Source organism: Ciconia boyciana, chromosome 13 (assembly GCF_034638445.1).
Source record: "Ciconia boyciana chromosome 13, ASM3463844v1, whole genome shotgun sequence".
In the NCBI taxonomy this organism is placed as follows: domain Eukaryota; kingdom Metazoa; phylum Chordata; class Aves; order Ciconiiformes; family Ciconiidae; genus Ciconia; species Ciconia boyciana.
In genome coordinates, this window is record NC_132946.1 from 2,725,642 (window position 1) to 2,745,518 (window position 19,877).

A 19,877-nucleotide genomic window follows, 5' to 3' on the forward strand; every position below is an offset into this window, starting at 1 on the left:
CTCAGAGTGGCCGGGCTTGTTGAAACTGCAGTCACGCTTGAAGAAGATCTTGGTGCAGCATTTGAGAGGAGCATAGATGTTCTTCCATGGAGACTTGACTTACGGTCTGGCTTCTTTTTTTTTCATTCTCCAAACAGATAATAAAAGGCACTTAAAGAGAAAAGACAAAGTTTCTCTCCATAGATGAAGAAGCATCTCAAGCAGAGACACAGCATGTTCGATATGGCTCAATTGCAAGACATAAGGGAAAAGGAGCAAACGGGGGAACCAAAGGGAATAACTCTCCTGCAAATTGTCACGCTTCTTCATTTCCAAACAACAGGCTACATGCAAACAGGCTAACTCCTGTAACTGTGTCCAAAACAGGGTGCCTCCCAGTGCGGTCTGCGTGTCAGGCAAACTGAGGCATGCTCCCCTAACCCCAGGTTGGAGCTGTTACCATCGTGTTTGGGGTAAAATCCGTCTCTGCAGGAGAGGGCATTACTGCAGTGGCTGATTTTCCTCATAACACAACAGTACTACGGATGATACAAAAGTGTAATTTTCCGAATTCTTATCAAAACCCATGGGATTGAAATATTGTCTTAGGAGCCAGGTGTCTAAAAATGTTTGTCAACATGGGCTTGCTGGAAACAGGAATTTTCTTACTGTCTAGTCCTCCTAAATACTCAACTTGCATACTCTTCCCATCCTCCTTTATTTTTTCTTCTAAGGAAAGCTTAAGAGGAACTCGTAGGGCTAAAGTGCATGTGCCTGGCACATGTAACAAGTCGTAGTAACCAGAATATCCCTCTATACACATGATTTTTTGAAATAAGGATGTGGTAGTGAGGTTGTCATAGAAACAACTGCATTCATCACCCACAGAATGGTAAGAACAGACTTGTTCCTCATTCAGGGAGGAATGCAGCCGGGATGTGATCCCGAGGGGCCCCTCACTCCTCCTGAGACAACAGGCAGTAGTGGGAATTAAAGGCACGCAGCATCTCAAAGGACGAGCTCTTGTTCCGGTGCGTCGTGTTTCGATCTTGATGAAGACATGATGAGGCTCGATGCCTGTTCCTCTGAGCAGACTAAATGTAGGAGTCCTGCTGAAGACTTTCTTCAGGCAAACTTTCTTTGCAGGTAATGGATGCAAAAGCTTTCGATGAGATGATAAACTAGACCTCATCCATTTGGTGATGAGCATGTTCCCAGAGAAGGGAGAGCGCAAAGCTTCTAGTAACAAAGGAGCTTGGAGTGAGCAGATACTGTAAGGTTGTGTGTTGAAGGCAACCTTCCTTGCTGGCTTTCATAACCCCTCTGGTTAATTGTGGGCTTAAGCGTTGGTTTAATAGCTTGAATGACAACGGATCAAAGTACAGTTTGCTCACGATGTGGATTGGTCAAAGTCTGCTTGGGTACCTGGGAACATGAAATATTTTATATCTGTTAACTTCATGTATATAAACTCTGAACAGGAGGACAAATGACAAATAGCAGATGACTATTTACCAAACAAACTTTAAGAAACTTTCAAGATGAATATGTTCACCAAATGCTTCTTAGTTACTAAATAATATCCAATGATGTTATTAATGGCAAGTCCAGCTCAGGTTGTTTGTTCATGGACGTATTAGCTGCGCTGACCTTTCCCTCTTCGGCCAGTTCTCCTCATTCCTGTTCATCTGGAATTTGTTTCTCAATGCTATGAAGACCGTCCTGCCACTTTGGACATGAAAAAGGGGATCTAAGATATGGAAACAAGACTTGCAAACAACCCTGCAATGATCCTGCAAACAACCCTTGCGTGAGGAATTTTTGGATCTGCTTTAAAGGTTCTTCATTGCTCCTGTTCTCAGCCTGCCAGGCACCCAGTGTGCGTCCTAGCTGTCAGACACATCCTAGGGATAAAATAGACCACTAATGAGCACCGTACATGGCCATAAAGTTGTTACTGCGACTTTTATTACTGCTAAGACTGATGTTGGGATGTAGTTTACTTAGAGGGGCCAGCAGAACTAAAAGACTACCCAGAAATTACTTGGAAAAATTGCTCAGGAAAAGATTTTAAAATAATTTCCACTTCTCTGCAGGTTATTTTGTAATTACACTGCAAATTACCTCAAAGAGAATCCTGAAGAACAATAGAAAAAACTGCCCGTGTTCAGATCTCTTCTTTAAGACACAGCTGGCGTCACTGCCTGTCCTTGTGGCTGTTTACCATAGAGATTGAATTAAAGATCAATATTTTAAGCAGGTATTGTTTGTACCATGTGTCAGGGGTCCAAAAGCAGAGGCAGAGTCTTCTGAAAAATCTCACCCGGGCATCTTGGTGCTGGCATCTGCCACTTGGGTACTAAATTTTTTAGTGACCTGTGACACAGTACAAGGGTGAAATTATGAGACAGTTGTTCTAAGCTTCAGTCTTAGAGAAAATAAATTACTCACGATAAAAATACTACACAAATATTATCTCCCATTTCTCTATAATTTTCTTTGCTCCCCTTGCAAAATGTCATCTGCTCTTCAGTAACAAGTTTTTAATGGGTCTGCACTCCTGTTTTTTCCTGACGTCCCTGTCCCACACGTTATGAAGGTATCATTTATTACACCATTAATTTCTTCCTCTACCTGTAAGCAGATGAGAAAACTCTCCGACTTTCCAGAAATTAAACTTTGTCTTCACAACCAGAAACCTCTCAGGATAATAAACAAAAAAATCCTAATGAAGTCAAAAAAGTCCACACTTTTCATACAGATTAGCAGGTCGAGCTCAAGACAATTGGAAGCTATAGCTCATATGAGAGCCAGCTGAAACATCTTTTTAAATATTTCCTCGTAAATGCTCAGCTTAAAAATGATCGATGAAAAAATAATATAAAAACATATTTACATGCTAGAGCAGTGGATTTAATTATTATTTAAAAAAACAATTAAAGACAAAAATAATTACTGAAACTTGAAGCTATTCCATCTGATTCTCACTCTTACAACTTGCTCGTATTCATCTATTACCATGTGAATAGGGCAGTGATTACACTCCTGCCAATGTATTAGGTTTACCAAAGCAGGATTTTCCTTGATTGGCCTAAAGCAAGGGCAGACTAATTTAGTTCACAAAGGTAAATTAAACTGATAGGCTTTAATTAGGGGAAGCTCCATTTACAACCCAATATGCGGCATAAGGTTATTTGTACTCAGCACTGTCCCAGAGAAGATGACAGCAGTTTTCTTTTCCTCTCTCTAATGCAAAACTCTTGAATCAAAAGAACAGTTCTGGGTCCTGGCCTGCATATTCTCCTCAACCCGCCTGCCATAATCATAACCCAAATTCCACTTTGATTCCACTTTTTTCTCTCTTTCGTGGGTAAGGTCAATTTGAACACGTTGCTCCTTTCTGTACTTTCTGAAAGGTTTCTGTGAATATTCCCATTAGCCTAAAGCCTGGTTCACTCTCTCATTTTCCCCTCTATTTTGTCTGTACACCTGGAGATGTACATGCCACCAAACAAGCAGCACTGTCTAGAGGTTGCGGCTAAATGACCCAAACTCCTTTAACACCACAGCTCTGAATACTGCAACACCCTTTAAAGCGTTTTATTCTTCTGGTGCAGCTGAAGTCGGTTTTAGACACAACTGTGCAGTGATGTAGCTGCATACAAGGTGTGTGATCCACCGACTAGGCTGTAAGATTGGAGCATGAAGAACAGCCTAGAATACGCTGCTGAGAAGAAAGGTGCTGAAGGTGTTTTAAGAAAGGCAGAATAAAGGAGAATGTTTTCAGCCTACAAAAATAATCTTTAGTAACTGTTTTAAGTTAAGTTCTGTGCATAGAAAAGCATAGTAGAGCCACATTTATTTTTTTTTAATCAACATGCCATTTCTCTCTAATGAGGATCCAACATCTGGACTATAAAAATATAATCACGAAGAGGAAATCTATTAAAAAAGCAAAACAAAACTCTTGAACACAAAGCCTGTAAAATAGAGGCTTGGGTCATAAGCCCTCACTGACGCAGCTGGTTTTCAAAGAAATGGTAGTAGCTTTTAGCAGGAGGGCAATTGCTCTGCACATCCTGAGTTAAGCTAATACAAACAGCTGCCTGTGAGAAAAACAGATAGGCTAATGGCCTCTCCTGCTCCGGTTACCAGAGCAGGGCTATTCAGAAATGCACGCTGGCTAGGAGGTTTTTTGTGTGTTTTGCTTTTTGGTTTTTTTTTTTTCTCTTTGATCAGCTGCTTTTTAGAAGTAAAAAACTGTAATACAGGAAACCATAATGGAATTCTGTTCTGTGTCATCTTTTCCCCTTTTTTGACATGTCACCTATTTAACCGAGTGGCCTACTAAGCTAATGGATGAATGACATTTGTTACATTGCTCTTCTGGAGTAGATGAATGTGATGTGTTCTCCATTACGGGTAATAGTTCAAACACATGCCGTGCTTCCAGGGAATGGGTGGAGCAGATCAAGAGCTCAATTCAACATCCAAGTGCTTAAGTTGAAAGTCATGATTGCTATTCACAGGCTGGTTAGGGGTTTTTTTTCTGAAAAAAATCTAAATTTATTGACTTGAAGGTTAAAAATCCTTGCACTCATTTTCAGATTACATAAGCAGGTGTCACGGCCTGGGAGTGGTTTTGCCAATAGTCAGATTGTCATCTAACCCGTGCAAACTTTTTTTTAACTAATAATGTTTGAGCAGCTTAAAAGTGTATCATCTGTTTCCTTGCTGATCGTGTGGTCTTCCGTCAGGCAAGCAGTTTTATTGCTCTCATTTCAGGCTGCCTGAAAATGCTAGAAAGCTATAAATGCTATATCTGTGCATATTATTATTATTCACAATAAATATTCACTCAACATACTCACTTATTAGGCTGAAAACCCCAAATATCACATACTGTGCAAATTATGCATATATATCTATCAAATAGATAAATTATAGATGTAATGAATTGCCTTTTAGCTGTGTTTTAAACTCACTATAAACATCTGTACTCAGACTGAACTTTTAAAGACAAGACTCAAAGCCCACCATACTACTGCATTTTACCCCAAATAGAGGAAAACAGAGGAAAATAACAGTGAATACAGTACTTCTGTGTATAAAATTATCCATGTATTTTATATGGAAGACTCTAGAATACATTTTTCTTCCAGACTTTGCATAGCTAGTACGGAGATGACTACTGGTAACCTGCTAATTTATGAACAACAGGGTAGCACGTGCGATGGGCCATGCACTTTTGCCTGTCGATAAAAATACTGTTTGTTTTCACAGCTATTTCTTTTTCTAAATTCATCCGTGTGTCTTCCAGGTTCCTCAGAGACTGTTCAGATTCCAGCAGTTTTTTCTTCAGGGATTCAGTGGACTCCGTTAGTTCTTCCACTTCATTGATCAACCTGAACAGAGTTACATTAAGTAATAAAAAAAAGAGCAGAAGCCAGTCAGTGTTCAAAAAGACATATGAACTGTAATGGGAATGAGGATCAACAGCTATAGAATCATAATACTCAACAACAAAGGACCTCAGAGAGGTCCTACATACTCAGTCAAAAGCAGAGTTCACTTTCGCAGCTTCTGTACAGAAGTGTCCCATGATTTAGTACCAGGAATGTCTTTTGCCACTAAGCACAGTGGAACTATCCATCCTTACCTTCTCCCACTCTGTAGGACACTTGTACTAAGAATTATAGGACAGAAATTGTTAGGTAAGTCACCCAGTTTAAGTGGATCAGCGTTTTGTTAAGCCTATTTTTTGCTCTCTGTTCACTGGTATGAAACTCAAGTATTAAAGATGATACTTGCACCAGAGATCAGCAAGCAGTCTTTACTTTAAAAGCATACAAGCTTTTAAAAAAGCAGCAGCACACCATTTTAAAAAAAGCAGCAAACCATTTTCAAAGCAGCACATCATTTCAACTGAAAGGCAGAGAGGGTGAGGTGCTTTACTGCAATCTGCCTGCAGAGAAGGCACATATTTACTTCCTGGGAAAACAAGAGCCCTGTGTGCTATGCAAACTGAGCAACTACAAACAGTATAAGCCTGGCAATTAAACACACGCCCATTGAGCAAAGGACTCGCATGTGTCCTTAAATCCCATTCAAGGCAAGGTATCTCCTGAAAAGCTTGCACATGGATGCTTTGCTGAATCAGGACCTTAAATGAGTGTGCCTGAGATGGTATAAAGCATTTGGATTAACTGTAACTTCTCCCTCACTGGACAGAGAAGAGCACATTGGCTTTGAATGGTAGGCACCTTTGCTACAAGGATATTGTAAGCCTGCGAAAGCTGATTCCCCACTTTTCCTAAGGGTAGGAAAATGTGAAGGAGGAGAATCAATTACAAAGCTTATAATGAGATCAAAACTGACAAATGTGACACTCAGACCTTTAATTTGAAAGGATTTGTTGACCTCCAGTTTTAAAATGGATTATTACTGAAAATCCAATGCCACCAGCCTAATGCTTTGTAGTACTGAGGACTCGTCTCAGACTATGAATATGTGCAGCCCATTTACATTCTCAGCACCTGAAGCATAATTCATTCGACACATAGTCCACCTTGTGGTGAGCTTTTGCTAACAGCAAAAGGGTTGCAAATGATCCACATGCTGTCAGATTTTTGTGGATCATCTAAATCAAAAAGAAACCACACAGTTCAGAGAAGAAAGCGTAGAGGCAAAAGGCAGAGTTGACCTTATAGATTTTCTATTTGTCAACACATTAGGTTAAAATGATATTTTCCTCACAGTGATTTCAGTCACTTGAATTATTTCTGACTTATATCAGAATCAAACCTGGTAATAAAAGCTAAAGGCTATGTGTTGCCAATAAAAAGTGCAAAAACTGTCTAACATCACTTCTGGACAGAATGGACACCTTGGAAGACTTGTTTAATAGTGTTTACCTGAATTGTGCTTCATCTCTGCAGAGCTCTATGTTGGGCCTAAAAGACCTGTCGTACAGCCTTGTTTGGGCAACTTTCATTGGGGCTTCTTTGTCTTTGATAGCTTGTTTGAGAGCAGCCATGCTAGCTTCTTGATCTCCAATCTCCTTAAGGATCTAAAGAGGATACCCGAGAAAAAGAACTGTTTAAAAAAAGATACCTGTTGTCTCTGTGCATGCTATACATCTGTTCACGGTCCTAGTGAATCGGTTATAGCTTTGATCTCCTAGTTGGCCAGAATATAGAAGAAATAGAAGTACAAAGGTGGTTTTGACCTCTTTATTTCTACTACTACACTGAGAATCTGATCGCCGGTCTAAAAAGAAGCAGGAAATATTCTGCAGCCTGTTCAAAAACTCTTCCATGTCTCCTGACAACACATCCCACCTCCATGAATTGCTTTTAATTGTAAATTTTTCACTGTAAATTATCCAAGAAAAACTCAAGTTATTTTGGATGAGATGATTGAGAACTGCTAATCGGCTTGGAAATGCATGGACTTCTGGCATTAGTGAAGAAAATGGAAAAGACAGGAAGTTCTGAATCCCTTCTCCCTCATAACCACTGACATACATGCAAAAAATAAAGTCTACCCAGCTGTCATTACCCAACAGGTGCTAAGGAATGACTATTTTTTCCACACTTGTCAATGGCCTAACACAGAAGTAGGAGCTGCTCCACATTGGAGAAGGGGCAGGGGCTGAAGACACCTCTTGTCACTTGCCAGGAACTGCTGCTGCTGATATTACTGCAGCACAGCATGGCTTTCACTCCATAAAAGTGATACCCAGGCTAGCCTGGGAATCCTGGTCCAAAGACCAGCTCCTTGATCACACAGTTTTAGGTTTTACTTCAGCAAGACATGGACAAAAGTGTTTACTTTTCTTCATATTTAAGTCCAGCTCTTGTTTACAGAAGCACAACAGATAGCAGAAAAACCGGAATTGGAGCCACAATCCAGCTCTGAAGACTCTTGTCAGATACTAAGCTGACACAAAATAGTGTTTGATACCTGACATGGACTAAGACTTTTTTTCTAGAGGATAAATCTACTGTGATCTTCTCAAAAGAGGCTTTCATGCCTGTAGCCAGCATGCAAAAAATAACACTTACTTTTTTCAAATGATGCTCTAGTTTGTGTTTCGTATCGTCCAGCTCCTCACAGTGTTTGGCAAAAGCCTCATTAACAGCAGCACATTGCATCCTCAGGTCCTCAGATACGTCATGAAGAATGTTGTCAATCAAGGCACGAAGATTGATGGAAGCCAGTTTTTCTCGTTCTGCCCTATAGATGTTGTCATGACTGAACTTGGCCCATGTCTCCGGTGTTGAGGCACTGGAAGAAGAGGTGAATGGTATACAAACAGGAACCTTGCTCTTTTGTTCAAGTTGCACTTAAGAAGACAATCTGAAGCTGGTTCTCTCCCTGCAAAAGTGTTGTCAACCTCTATTTGTTTTTGCTGTTGCAAGCAGTCTAGATTTACCATGAAGGAAGAAGACTAATCCTTCATAAGATTAATACAACTCTCATTCATCTCGTGGCTTCTGAGGGAAGTAATACATGACACAAAATCATCCAAAGTTTTTTCATCTTTAGCTAATACTACTAATGCAAAAAAAGTATACACATACTATACTTTTTTGTGCAAGCAGAAGTAGTTAAGTCACCAGCGAACAAACACATGAATATATTCAAGCTTTACAGTCTGTGTCTACTTCGAAACAAAAAGAAACAAGATCTCTGGTTATACTTGGCCACGTTGAGCAGCAGAAGGAACTACATAGCACTTGGGACACGGCATCATATGAACACTGCCTGAAAGGGGAGGGGGAAGCAGCAAGATTTATTGTTATAGTAATCCTCTCTGTGTACAGCAAGCAGCGCTTGCCTTTCCCAAAAGAATGGCATGCCTGCCGATGTCAAACAGCAAGTCTCAATAGGATTTAGATCAGCCTTTAAAAGTATAAAGCAAATTATTTCCAAGAAAGACTTCTACAAGCTCAGTTTGCATATAGTGAACCAGCTTTGCCATCAGTGGTACACTATGCTGAGATGGTAGCACTACCACTACTGCCCATGTAGCTATTTTAAAACGATGACATTGTATGTCCAAAGAAGCAGCAATCACACCTTTAGTTCAGAGCAGCATTACAGCTTTCAGTGACGCAAAGGATATATCGCACCTTAGCAGGGTTATTTGTGGAGGATAATGACAGTAACTATTCACCTCTCTTCAAACTTCACTGAACTAGGATGGAACTGGATGTCGGTGCTCTGGTTACTGTATCTTCCACATTTATCATCGATGTTGTACGTTTCAACTTTGTCTGACCAGTCCGTTTCACAAACCTCTTTGTGATCTCGATTTAATCTGAAAAGTCATTATTATCACACATTGTTAGTGGAAAACAATACAATTAACAAAACTATCACAGACATTTGTGAAGCTAGGCTCTGAGCCTTTGTCTTTCAAAGAGCAATGAGAACATAAACTTTCCTTTCTGTCTTTAAAATCCTAACCAAACTCTCTCCCACAGCTGTCTGCTAGAAGGACAGTAAGCCTGATGTGCTAACCACTACCCTAGACCTTCACTACTGTTCTGTGCCTACTGAACGCTTAGAGCTCTTACAGCCTGAGACAAAGGAGTTGTTGGACTTTGGATTTTACATAATAATCCTAAAACACAGAGGATTTTTTCAATAGTGGCAACAGCTGCAGTTGTTATGGGGATAATAGGTAGGAGATTTGCCCAACAGAACACTCTTCCCATGATAAGACATCAGGTAGTGCTAGTAGAAGACCCGTCCTCCTCTTTCTCTAGTATATTGAGCGTGACTCAAATTTAAGACCTCCATAAATTGACCCTATATCATTCTCCGAGCCCTCCAAAGACGGTCTCTAGCCTATCTAGCCCTTCAAAGACAGTAGCACGCAGACAGTGTAATTTGTCCTTGGAAGACACAGGTACAATGATATTCAGAGTTAAAACTGCTGCTTTGTTGTCAATCAAATGAGTCACACGTCACCCAATTAATTAGAATTATTTCAGACTACAAAAGACGTTATCAACTGTTAACACCAGATGTCACTCTCACCTAAGGAATTAAAAAGAGTCTGCTGGCCAATGATACTAAACGATGGTACTAAATGGTACTAAAACGATCTTAAAATAATTATAAAAAGCGAAGCCTAAACTCTGTAGACTCCTCTCATAGTCTAATTGATGTAACAGAACTACTTTAAATTATTTTTCATTTATAGACATTCTTTCTAAAAACAGCATTTCATTTTATCTGGTAGAATAGCACAAACTGGAGCAGAATAAAAAAAATTTTAAAAATAAAATATCAAGGTTTCCAGCAGTTAACTCCTTCATATTGACGCACCTTAGGATTTGGGTAACATCTTTCCAAAGGGCTTGTTATAAATTAAAAGTAAATATTCCTTTTGAAATGCTATTAACATCCACACTGATACAGAAGGTAGAGTGAAGTTTCATCTTTTAAGTTCACACTGACATCTGGCGGCAAAAAACTCATCGTGAAAAGGTCCTCTGATCAGATAAATTATTTTAAAAGAGCCTATACTACAAATACATCACAAGGTGCAACAAGGTAGAGTGATCCAGGTAATACAGATAACACTAAAGTGTTGGAAAATTAGAGAACTGAATACACATCCTGGAAACCAGGGCTGAAAATCTAAAGCATGGCTTTAGGGCATGGCTCTTCTCTTACCTTACCCTACTTGAAAATCCTGAAGTTTCATCACTGAGTACCTCTTTTGAGGTTGAAATGGAATTCACACGGCTCCTAGGCCTGGCATTGGTAAGATCTTTATCCACAGGGCATCGTACCCCTATAGGCCAGGAATTATTTGGCTATATAAATTAGCTACTAAGGTATTGTGAAAAATGTCTTACCGCATCTGGTTACCAGCTTGCATCAAAGTTCTTTTCAAAAGCTCCCGGATATTTCTGATAAGTTCAGCTTCCTAGATAAAAACATTGAGACTTCTGTGATATCCAGAGCAGTACATACTATCCTGCAGAGCAATTTGATTTCAATGGTTGTGGATAAATACTTAAATCTTCCGCTCATTACCCACTCTTACCCTATTATTGCAAGACATGATTTTCTGAGGAGTTAGCAGAATCTGAGGTTACTCAGCTATAAGTCTAAGGCGGCAGCAATACTTGGAATACTTCTAAAGCCTGGGGATTCATTACTTTCATATTGCATGTGTATTCTATGAAAAAGTCAATGTTCTATCAGATTAAACAGAATATCTGAATTACTTGCACAGCCTTGAAATAGGGAAAAATAACGCAAGAGCATCATGCTCAGCAGGAGACCGGAGTCCCTGCCTGGCACAAAGGCACGGTGCCATTTCAAGACTGAGCAGGACACTGCCCTGCCAGCACAAACTCAGGTGTCAGAGGCTGCTGCCTTGCACAGGGATGTGATACAGCAGATCGGCTTCTCTGGCAAGACGCTGGCTCCCAGAACCTGCTGAGTCCTTGCAGATACCTTCAGAGCCCGCTGCCTTGTTCTGCAGTAAGCGTTTTATCTGTACGCAAGGCAGAAGCTTCCCATCAGATTCCTGCAGATCTCCAAAAATACAGTTTTTCTGACATATGGTGATAAGGTGCTATTTCCATAAAGGAGTGGAGTATCATAATCTTCTGTTGGCCTGCATCCTTTGAATGCTTTGTATTAACTAAAAATAGAAATTACTACTCCATGATTTAAACAGCTATTGTCTGCTCTGGCAGGTATAGCAAAGCTGTCATAATATAAACCCAATGACACTTACAGCTTTAATTTTTTTACTAGAGCTATTTATTCCAGAACTCATTTTGCCTCTGGTGATGCACAGTATCGAGGACTGCAGAATTTTCTCAAATACGCAATGTTGTTGAGGGGTTAGTTGCCTCTGAGTTGCGAGACAGTGACTGCTCAAAGGCACGAAGCCTTGCCTCACCTTGATAATGGATCCGACGTCTGAAGTTTCAGCTCAAGCTGGTTTTAGCAGGAATGTTCATTTCAACACAAGCGTGATCAAACCAAAACAGACCATACTTTCTAATAATCTCTCGTTGAACAAAAAGTACCTGGTGCTCATTTGTGACTGCAATAATGCTGCTTTAGGGATTAACTATCAATGCTCTATGAAGTGACTTTACTGGCCTGGTGATTACATATTATTATATAAAAGCCAGTCCAGCAAGCATTTTCTTTTTTATTATTTAAAGGGATTTAATATTTGAGGCTCGGATATTAAAAAGAGCTTTTGTATATGAAAAACTTCTAATTAATTTTGCTGGTTTACATCAATGACAGTCATCCAATGACAGCTAAGGGAGTATATACTTGCTAATAAACTTTATTCCCAGAACACTGCTGGCACTTGTTGATCCTTGTACTGTTTTTGACAAATAAATGAGTGCATATGTCCCTGCAGTGTCAGTTTCTCCATCATAAGAAGCCAACGGGGACCATAAAAAAGATCATTTTATTCTAAATGGAAAAGGACGATCATGATTGGAAAGAAAATATTATTTTTAAGGCTCTAAAAGAGCACAATTAAAATAAATACATAGCTGAAGGTATCATTTTACAAACTGTGAGAACACCAAAACTCCCTTTCTGCAGGAAGGAAGTATTACAATGGCTGAGTTGTCAAAGTAAAAATTCAAAAGGATTTTAAAGGGTTAGAAAGGTCCAGCACTCAAAATTACATTTATAGTGATTAATATTATTTTGTGTTGGGGAGTCAGTCTCCATGTAAATAAAGAGACAACCAGTTTCCTGTGAGTAATGTGCACAATTTTAAATGAGAAAAGCCTTCCTTTAGCAATTAAGGTCTCTCACATGGAAAGAGTGAAATAATGCGAAAATAAAGAATTCCCTTGTTGAATGACCTAAAATAAAATTTTAAAATGGATTCCCTGTTGAGGAGCTATGCATTCAAATATGACATTTAAAACTGAAGATACCGTTCTCATAATTAATGGCAGTCTAAGACTAGTTAGAGTGAATAAGCAGGCATAAATGACAACAAATTTTCAATGCTTATCTACTAAATGATTTTTCTTAACGTTTAAAACAGTTTAAAAGTCAGATCGTAAGTCCTGGCTGCACTGTTAGACATCGTGGTACAATGCAGCCTGCTGCCCACCCATAGCCGTGGCCGGCTCGCGGGCTCGACGTGGGAGAAGGTCCCCACGGCATGAACGCCTGCCAGGTAGCACTCCCTGCAGAGGAGCAGGAGCTGGGAATCTCATACACCATGTGGAGGACTTCTGAAATGCCACGTCTGCTCCTCCACATTTGCTTTGCAGAGCAAATTCCATCAACAACCATGGCAGAGAGAGCTGCAGCCAGGAGCACAGCTCTCCCGGACTTTGTGATTTCAGCCATAAAAATGTGGGTGATTCCCCATTAAAGTCCTGGGGGCAGATCTGGGTTTTAGCAAGCGGCAGAATAGATGACCTTTATGTAGCGTGTGCACGGAATTCTGTTGGCAATTCCTCTGAAGGCCCGATCTGCATTAAGAGAGGAAAAGCATGTGAAAGAGTTTTAGTAGTTAGCAGCATCTCTGGTTCAGAGGACAACATTAACTGAGATTTGCATTTCTTCAGTTCATGAGAGGACTTGGTGGATAAAATGTCTTTTTTTTCCTCCTTATTTTTCCCACATACGTCTTCATGTGCTGTCGATTGAAATGAAATACTGTCAAATCTAAAGTGATCTTGGCTTCTTTTCAGCTGTCTTCTCCACAGTCAATACTAATAATAAACCTCTGTTATTATAAATGGTTGTCAATTAACAGGGAGAGAACATTTTATAGTTTAGCGTGCCATTTATTTTATTACAGTATTTAACGTTTATGATGCAAAAGTTGGATTTTACTCAAATCTAGTGATAAAACCATCCCAGTTCATGACTTCGTAAGTGTCTAATTAATGGTGCAGAGAGAACGTTGAAGAGCAGATGTTTATGCCTTCCATGAATTTACAAATTCAGGTTTTTTGCAGCCTGTCTTTTTACATCAGTGACTTGCAGATGTCAGCAATGTCTAAATACAGCACCCAGGGCCAGAATGACACGGTGAGAGAGCAGCTAAGAGGAACCGGTAGAACCCCGTGAGAGAGGCTGTGCAGTCGCCCTTGATTACAAATCCAGTTGCATCCATCCATCAGTAACAACGTGACACCAGATGTCCCACACATCAGCCCAGCAAATAAAAGCAAGCTAGCTTACAGATCTCACTAGATTTAGACCCCCAAACAGCATGTAACAGGAAGACCGTTATTCATTGCAGCTGGGAGTGAAAGCAGGTAACAGTTTTCAAAATCTCAGCTCTGTGACTGGCCTTTTTCCTGCTGGTCTCTGAGAGTCTTTTCCAAATCCATCATCTGCAGATGTCGAAAATAAGCACTGCACTCTTTACTGAGTTATCTGTGTACAGGACTGTCCTATTGCGCACCGGTTCACTTGGCAAAGCTGCAGATCGCAGCGTTTGGAAATGGTATTCTGTTGTTTTCCTTGCCCCATCGTTGCAGTTAGGAAGACATGCATATGTATCCTTTCTCCACCTTTTTAAACTTTAATTTTACACAGTTGACAGGATCTTGGCTAACGCCTTTGTCTTCAGCATCAGGGAATAGCTGGGGCTGACTTCATTGTTGAAGCAAACACACAACAAATCAACACTCTGAGTCTAGGGTAAAAAAATGGCATAAATGTAAGTACATCCACTTATTCCACCGTCATATCTGGCACTCAGTTAATGAGTCTGGACACTGGACATGTGGAAATAACCTTGAAATGCAGTATATATGCAGCTGACACATGATTTATTGACAGCATACCACCACGTGGCAAGTCCTTTGCTAGGGCTTACATTTTCAATATTAAATGCATGCACATAAACATTCTAAACTGTCATTAAACTGATGCAAAGGGGATTCAGAGGAGACGTCATATGGGTTATGAAAGTCAAAAACTTCATACAAAACAGATGCATGTACTGCTTTTTCTGAATTCAGCTATTTCCAATGCAGCAGCACAAAGAAAGAAAATTATTCTACTTGAGAGATTTGATCTTCTTCTTAGTCATCAAAGATCCTTCTTTATTGGAAAAACAATCGTGTCCTTCAGCTTCTTTTTCTTAACCAGAACTGCATTAAGAAAAATTAATATGCTGCTAAGTGGAGTCAATGAACTTCTGAGTAACAGCTGATTTTACTATGCATGTGAGGAGCTTTCACTTAAATACCCTCATCCCTCATTCCAGCAGGGGCTATTTAGTGGTGGTATGTATCACAACAGGTGATCTAGATACGACTCCATGCTGCAAAGCAAATAGGACAGATGAGTTGGAACCCAAACTCCTTAAAAGAAATAGAAGGTGTGCCAAAAAATAGGAAAACCCCAAATCTTATCTGGATGCATAAAACCTTCATCAGAGATACTTCGGTTTTCTTTGTGAGTCATCTGAAATTATTCCTGCTGAACAGATAATGAAAGTGCAATTACATGCAGAGATTGAAAACTGCTTGTATATGTGTATTTGATGTTGTCTCTTTAAATGTCACCTGCCAAGGGGCTGCTGAAAGGTGGTTATCTTGGTAAGATGCTCTGGGAACTGGGAAATGTTCTTCATTGTTGCAGAAAGCAGGAACAAAATCTATGTCGTCCGAAAAGCTTTTCCACGACTGTATGAAAGGTAGTCCCTTGTCCAGGCACGCTCTTCCCCCAGCTGCAGATTCCCCCGTAGCCCTGTCCATGGGAGCTGGCAGGAACACAGCAAAGATACCAGAGAATGACGCCAGCACAAGCCTGGGCTGCTAGTAGGAGAGGAAGAATTTCAAAGGAAGGAAAATGCCCTAGAATATCAATTCACTGTGTAATTAAAACTGCAAGGAAAAGAATGTCTGTTTCCTAACATAGCTGACTTTTGGAAACTATTTCTTCTTCTTAGTTTTTGCATGGGAAGAGAATAAATTACTCCTGATCTCCCTTGCATTACCATTTTTTTAAAAGAATTAAGATTAGAAAGTGACTGGACAAGTAAGCAACATTCAGAAAAAGTATATCAGTACTTAGTGACAAAATTTGCGTAACTCCTCCAAATAAGCAAATGTTGTAACACAGAGCTACCGGTGAACTGGGCCATTAACTTGGAAATCTGCGCAGTGAACAGTCAGAATTCATGGAAGAGCAGCTCTAAGTGTCAAGAATTATTAGTCGGTTTTGGAGAGAGTAAGAAATACAAGGTACCATCTGATTTCTTGCAGTGAAAGAGGTATAGAGTACAGCTGCAGCTAAAAGAGCTGGCAAAGCCACAGAGGGCATATTTTAACATCTATTTGCAAACATTTGTGCCAGAAAATCTATTCCTCTGTGAAAATGGGAAGGATTTCCTCTGATATTATGTATTCCTCTTCCTTCTGCACTGCAAAGGTCATTGGCATGGCAACAAAATCTTCATTTCTCAAGAGTCCATCTGCTGCTGGTATACACGCCTCATCTGAACTCACATAATTCTTTTTTGATGACATCCTCCTTGGCTGTTGACGGTCTGTCGTCACAAGCACACAATCACAATTTCAGGTGAAGAATTAGCAGCAGCAGCAGCAGATGGACTTCTGAGCAATGAACAAACTATTCTCTGAGATCAGGAGGAAAGAAATACAAGAGAGAAATCCTGCCAGAAAATGATTTTTTTTTTTTTTTAAATCTTACATTTCACAATTTCTCTAAAACATCAGCAGCTGATGAAAATAATTTCTTTTCTGTAATCTGAACTTTGTAACAATTCACACACTGAAATATCCTATACACTAACTCTCAAGTTTATATTTTTGACTTGAACAACCTCTTAAATATTGATTACCATTCAGCAATTGTACACAATTCCTATTCAAAATATTGCTAAATACCATCATGCTAAATACTATCATGCCATCAACTATGTAAGTCTCTTCAATATTTTTCTAACAACAGATATTAATAATCTAGTTTAATCAGTAACTCATTATGAATCAACTTCCACAGTATATTGGAGGCTGCAGACAAATAATCATTAATTTATTTGTGGAACACTAGAATATGTATCATTCCAGAATGAAAAATGACCCAGAATCTGTTCTCTGTAACATGTGCAGCCACAATAATTACATCAGCTTTGAAGGCAATCTGCATGCAGTGTTGGATCTCAGTGACAGATAACAAAGTGTCAGCTGGAGTAAAGAGTCCTCTATGGGAGGAAAAGGATCAAGCAAATTTCAGGAGAGTCTCAGGTTTGTTGAAGTCCCACTCTCTGAAATACCATCTGTCTGTGCCCCCCTGCTTGTCTGGAGCTATCATCTCAGAATCACAGAATCACAGAATCGTATAGGTTGGAAAAGACCTTTAAGATCATCGAGTCCAACCGTAAACCTAACACTACCAAGCCCACCACTACACCATGTCCCTAAGCACCTCATCCAAACGGCTTTTAAATCCCTCCAGGGATGGGGACTCCACCACTGCCCTGGGCAGCCTGGTCCAAGGCTTGAGAACCCTTCCAGTGAAGTAAAATTTCCTCATATCCAGTCTAAACCTCCCCTGGCACAACTGGAGGCCATTTCCTCTCGTCCTATCGCTTGTTACCTGGGAGAAGAGACCGACCCCACCTCTCCACACCCTCCTGTCAGGTCGTTGCAGGTGTCACACGATTACAGGGTACCCTTCATTGTGCTGTCCTGCAGGACGTTTAAAATGGTGGTTGGTGTTGAGACACTGAAATACAGTGTTGGATCACCACCTTGTCATGAACCTTGGCAAGACTACAGCATCAGGCGCAGAAGCAAAAGGTAATGGCAGACACAGCCAGAGTTGGACAGCTTGAGTATGGAAACAGGAAAGGATTATTTCACTGGTCTTGAATAAGTCTGCTTATTGGTTCCTGCATTTTTAAAGTGTAACCTGCAGAGATGAGGGGACTTAAAGCCAAGCGGAGGCTGGAAGAAGTTTAATGCCAGAATAGGATGCCCATCTTGGTTCAGGAAACCTCTGTTTTGACTTTGTTTGGATCTGGTCTGAAAGAGGGGATCTGGTCTCCTCTAGTCATACTCATGATTTTAAATACTTTTTAAACAGAGGAAGGATTTTAAACAATCCTTCTTAAACCTAGGAGTGACAGAGTCCAGGCTGCCAGGAAGGGGCACTAGGCCTTTATGCATTGCCAGAAGATACCTTCAGGAGCTGCAGTTATCACCTACTGACCAAGCTGTTCACCATTTTAGAGAACAGCAACTGGACCGAGGTTAAGCGGGAAGCCTGGGTCTCTTCCAGCCTGTTTGGCGTCTCGCGGGCTGTCCAGGAATTTGGTCTGGCCAGGTTCAAAAGCAACGTGACCAAGAGCACTAAGGGATTCGAGTATGTGCTAGCAAGAATTTAGCTAGCCCTAAGAGAGGACTGCCAACAACCCTCAACATCCTAACATCCTGCTCACCTTCAGCAACTCTCTCTCCACCTCATCTCTGACCAGGTCCGGGGGTTGCCTCCTCTCCCGACACTGCAGGTTATCGGTGGCAATGGCGTAGGGCACCTCGGTGGCATCGAGCGCCCTTTCCAGACGCAGCTTCTGGGCTGCCAGCAGGCCGGTCTCAGCATCGAGGTCCTCAATCTCCTTCTGGAGCTCGGCCTTCCAGAAGTGTATGTCCTGCAGGCGCTGGCCCAGGGTGGCCACGGAGTCCTGCTGGGCGCGCTGGGCGGTGGCAGCGGCATGTTCAGCGAGCTCCTTGGCCTCGGTCCGGCCACGCTCAGCCTGCTCGCAGGCGGTGAAGGCCTTGTGGTACAGATCAGCGTTGTTCTGGTACCACTCGGGGAGCAGGTACTTGGCGGTGCGGAAGCCAGCCGTGGCCAGGCCGCTGGAGGAGTCGGGCCCCGTGTTCAGAGCCACCTCGTACACCTTCATGGGCAGGTCGGAGGCGGGAACAGCCTGCGGCGCCGGCTCCTTGGTCAGCAGGACCCTGGCCTGCGCCATGGCGGCGGGGCCTCCCGCAGGGCCGGCCCTGGCTCCCCGCTGGGCCGCGCCGCGTCCTCCCGTCGCCGGGGCAACGGCAGCAGCCAATGAGGAGGCGGGTCCCACCATGGCGAAGGGAAACCCGAGGCGGTAGCTGGGGAACAGCCCGCCCCTCGTTACGGCACCACCAATCAAAGCACGGATCCGCCCCGAGGGCGCGTTGGATAGGGGAACGCCGGCTGCCTGCACCCGCCTCCAAACTGCTTGTTGCTATGGCGGCGGGGACACCCTATTGGGAAGGCGCAGGGCGTGTCGGGCGCCGCCGGTGTCATGGCGGCCCCGGGGCACGGGCCGCTGCCGCCCGCGGGGCTTGGGGCGGGAGGATCTGCCGACACAGGCCTTGGTGCGTGTTGTAACGCTTGTAATTCGCATGTGCGGCTGTGTTGGTGAGACCAAAGATCCGCGGAAGTCTCTACATTGCCTTCTGGCTCCCCTTGGTGCTGAGGAACTTCTCTTTTTCCAACTGCCGCGTGTGCGCAATAACACTTTTTCCTGTTTTTTTGGAAATATATGAGGATCCTGACAGGACTTCAGCCCGATTCCTGCCCAGCAAGCGGTGGAGGCGAGGGGGAGGCCCTGCGTGCCCCTCCGGACTCGCCCCGAGGCCCGCAGAGCCCCTGGGGCAGTGGGCAAGGCCCTGTGGAGGCCCCGGGGCCCTGTGCGGGGCCTGCGGCATCCGCTGGTTTTAAGCCATTCAGTTTAATAAATTTTTGCACCTCACTCCATTCTATACCCAAACGTTCGTTCTTAAGACAACTGGTGTGACTGGCCTCGTCACGGATCAGGTGCTTGTGAAACCTGGCTGCTGCGGCATCCCCTGTTTAAGTTTCACTTGGAGAGAGAAACACAGCTTATCTTGAACTAT

The 19,877-nt window shown here is 42.0% G+C and overlaps 1 protein-coding gene across 2 annotated transcripts; it reads right to left on the minus strand.

The window, feature by feature from the left end:
* Positions 1–4,942: 4,942 nt before the first annotated feature.
* TEKT4 (tektin 4) lies at positions 4,943–18,998 on the minus strand. Of its 2 annotated transcripts, none has more exons than XM_072878021.1 (6): positions 18,440–18,998; positions 10,857–10,927; positions 9,161–9,304; positions 8,046–8,268; positions 6,894–7,048; positions 4,943–5,384 (listed from the first exon to the last, which is right to left on the minus strand). In XM_072878021.1, exons 1-6 carry the CDS (start codon positions 18,971–18,973, stop codon positions 5,168–5,170), a joined length of 1,344 nt encoding a protein of 447 aa, XP_072734122.1. In that variant the 5' UTR covers positions 18,974–18,998; the 3' UTR covers positions 4,943–5,167. The 2 variants fall into 2 exon arrangements, with proteins under 2 accessions (XP_072734122.1, XP_072734123.1); XM_072878022.1 differs by lacking the exon at positions 18,440–18,998 and adding an exon at positions 11,918–15,435.
* Positions 18,999–19,877: the final 879 nt, after the last annotated feature.